This window comes from Rutidosis leptorrhynchoides, chromosome 4 (assembly GCF_046630445.1).
Source record: "Rutidosis leptorrhynchoides isolate AG116_Rl617_1_P2 chromosome 4, CSIRO_AGI_Rlap_v1, whole genome shotgun sequence".
In the NCBI taxonomy this organism is placed as follows: domain Eukaryota; kingdom Viridiplantae; phylum Streptophyta; class Magnoliopsida; order Asterales; family Asteraceae; genus Rutidosis; species Rutidosis leptorrhynchoides.
In genome coordinates, this window is record NC_092336.1 from 48,681,561 (window position 1) to 48,685,223 (window position 3,663).

General features: G+C 37.2%; 1 protein-coding gene across 1 annotated transcript; it reads right to left on the reverse strand.

The window, feature by feature from the left end:
- Positions 1-991: 991 nt before the first annotated feature.
- On the reverse strand, positions 992-3,004 carry LOC139904646 (alkane hydroxylase MAH1-like). Its single transcript, XM_071886579.1, has 2 exons — positions 2,969-3,004; positions 992-2,476 (listed from the first exon to the last, which is right to left on the reverse strand). The coding sequence occupies exons 1-2, from the start codon at positions 3,002-3,004 to the stop codon at positions 992-994; spliced, it is 1,521 nt and encodes a 506-aa protein (XP_071742680.1).
- Positions 3,005-3,663: the final 659 nt, after the last annotated feature.

Below are 3,663 nucleotides of genomic sequence, written 5' to 3' on the forward strand. Positions count from 1 at the left end.
TATCGAAAGGGGGAAATCGAGAAAGGTAATCAACATTCGACACTCTTGAACTTTACAAACACTATAAGAACCTTCACAACTTACCACACTAACGCTCAAACCGGAGTATGGTGAGGGAAAATCCCCGTGACATGGCTAATGATTTATTGCATCTTAGCCATAACGATGCACCTTTTGGAGCAGAGATGATAGGTGATTCGGTTGCCCAGGACGTTTACTACTTCAAGTATGCTTTTAGATACAGAATTAAAAAAAATGGTAATTAGCTTCCATGAATGTTTTAGATATACCTTCACTATCTCCGCTCCAATTACCTGGCAAACGGATTAGGTTGTGTCGGTTTGAGTAAGGGGTCGAAATGGGTTTTGGTCACACCGGGTCATGGATCTTCCAATTTTATTTTCCACACATTACTATATTCCTTTATCTCAAAAAGATTATCCATTGACTTAAGATGATTATAATCCTAAAGGTACCCTAATTTATCATTGTCAGTAACTCATTTTTTATATAGTAGTTTGTCATACATTTTATTTAAACTATCATAAATGAATAAAATATTGTTGGAAAATCAAATTGAGATGGAGAAAGTACAAAAAGACCATGATAGTAAGCAGTAAGCACACAGTAAGTTAATTACAATTGTCTTTGTTAGAGCATATATATATATATATATATATATATATATATATATATATATATATATATATATATATATATATATATAACATTACTGAGTGACATTGCACATTCATTAATTGTTTTGATGATTGTAAAGATGATGAACATGTATTTATGTTTAATTACTAGTTATTGTTACATCCTCAATACATCTAAGTCAACAACAAGGTCAAACAGGTAACAAAACAAAAGTAGTATTTGATCAGCTAGTGGACCATCGAACGACACTCCATCAGTCAGACCGTGTTCCACCTGATCTAAACATCACTTGTTGGGTCAACGTTCGGGTCAACCTTTACAACACATAATGTCAGTAATTTACTTCATTTCTTTTGCTTAATTTGACCTTAAGACCATGCTTCATCTTTAGTACAACAGAATCGGCCGGAACCATACAATAACCCTCCATCAACTCAATGTGATAATGATAAATAACTGTAGCTGCCACTATCTTTGTTTGAAATAAAGACATATCCTTACCTAAACAGCTTCTTGGGCCAGCATTAAACGTCGTATATTTATATGACGGCTCATGTTTAATTCTTCTTGCATTCGAAATCCACCTCTCAGGCTTAAACTCCATACAATCTTCACCCCATATCGATTTCATCCTTCCCATTGAATAATAACTTAAAAGAATTTGTGTCTTTTGATCAACATTGTGACCACTTGGTAGAACGTCCGGTTGTAACGGAGTTTTGTAGATAAGCGGAATAGGAGGGAAAAGCCTTAACGATTCATTTAACGCTCCGTTAAGGTATACCATTTCACTGATGTCTTTTGCATTCCATCTTTGACCTACTTTCACCTCAAGGTGTGTTTTAATCTCTTCCATAATCTTATCTTCGACTATTGGATTTTTCGCAAGGAGATAAAAGAACCAAGACAGAGCGCTACTAATGGTATCTTTTCCTGCGAAAATTAGACTTAATATCATATCTCTTAAGATCATGTTTGGATCCCCAAACTCACCACATTGATGTTTGATATCTTTCATGAAAGTGGTTAGCAATAAGACATTTCCCCCTTGTTTTTCACAATTGATTTCGTTGCAATCAACTTGTTTTTCGACCAAGTACTTGTATATGAAATCGTCAAGAATTCTCCATGCGTCTCGCAACTTGTTTTCAGCGCCCAATCTAAGAAGTTGTTTGAGTTTCCACATACTTGGAGGCGTGCAATGCCTTTGAAATATAGCGTCGCCAATATCATTTGCCGCCTTTTGACATGGAATGTAAGGAAAATCAAGAGACAAGCTTTCAGGGTCATGATCCAAGAGAAGTTTGCATGTATTGTCGAAAGTAAATTTATCAAATAATTCTTGTAAATCGAACTCCTTTCCATCTTTAAAAATGGATCCAAGTATAGGTAGAAGCCCATTCTCCAACTTGTTCCAAACAATGGTTTCTAGCAAAGTTTGATAGTTAGCATGTTTAAACAAGGACAGGGTTATCTTGCGTTGGATCTCCCATAACGCACCATCGGAAGTAAGTAGTCCATTTCCGAAGATATCAAAGATGTTACGATATTTATCACCTTTGGGATAGTTGTTGAAGTTTTTGTAAAGAACATGTTGGATGTCTAGAGGATGAGTAGTCATGAGCATGTTCATGTTGCTGAACCAAGGGCCTTTAAACATAAATGTACCCCCTGTTTGTGTGAGAATTTCAGTTATGTGATCATGGATTCGGTGAGTGTTTACAAATAGTCCTGGTATCATACCAAGAACTGGCCAATTCGTTGGGATAATGGATCGTTTTGTTAGGATATTAGGACCCAAACAACGCAAGTGATTCTTCAAGATCACTCACCCACTTAATGAACGAAAGAATATAAATGCGAAAAATAAATCGACACAAGATATAACGTGGTTATATGCAATCGTTGTGATTGCTTTAGTCCACGGTCTAGAGATCGTTTATTTACTGAATATTTGAGAGTGGTGTGGTGTGTTACAATTGCATACAATGAGTTCTATATATAGGAGAAAACAAGAACACCATGACAACTAGCTAGGAATCTTCATCATGACAAGTAATCATCTTGTTTATCAACTAGCCATGCTTTCCACCTTATAATGGCATGATCACAGCCCTAATTTTAGGTGTAAATTGATTAACTTTGCACCTAAAGTGAAAGGAGGCCAAAGCATGCTCGGATGTAAAGGTTGCAACTTGCCAACTTGCTGCCAGACACCAGATGCGCCGCATCTGATGTGTGATGCGCCGCATCACTTGCTTTTCACGTTTCAGATTCGAGAACCAGCACCAGATGCGCCGCATCTGACCTGGATGCGCCGCATCTGACCCCCATGATGCGCCATATCGGCTCAATGCTCCGCATCTAAAACCTTCGGCATATTTTGCTTGATGAATGCGCCGCATTTGATTGTTTCACGCTTCCCGAAATCTGCAAAATCCGTGCAAGTGTTGAAACAGTTTTTTTTTTCTTTTTTCTCGTTTTTGTATAAATGTCTCCATACTCCAACAAATCTCCCACTTGGAGACTTTGAACAAAACTCCAATCATATCAATGAATTAACCAAGAACATTAAACCACCTTCGATTACCGCCAAATACCATTTGGGACACGCACGCTCAACACATACTTCGGATGAGTAGACTTTCGATAAAAGGTCTTCAATACTACTTGTTAAACTTGTAACACCATTCACATCTCTAGTTGGGGTCTTCTCTCATCAATTCATGAGAAGACCAATTGAGGTAATGCAAAACCTCAATTTCTCCGTTGTAACCACCTTAGTAAACATATCGGCAGGATTCTTCGTACCAAGGATTTTCTCCAAGAATAAAGTACCATCATTTATATGTTGTCGAATAAAATGATACCTTATCTTGATGTGTTTCGTTCGACTATGAAACACTGGATTCTTCCCAAGATGAACCGCACTTTGATTATCACAATACAAGACGCAATAGTCTTGTCTTTTACCCAACTCACCTAAGAAGTTCTTCAACCACA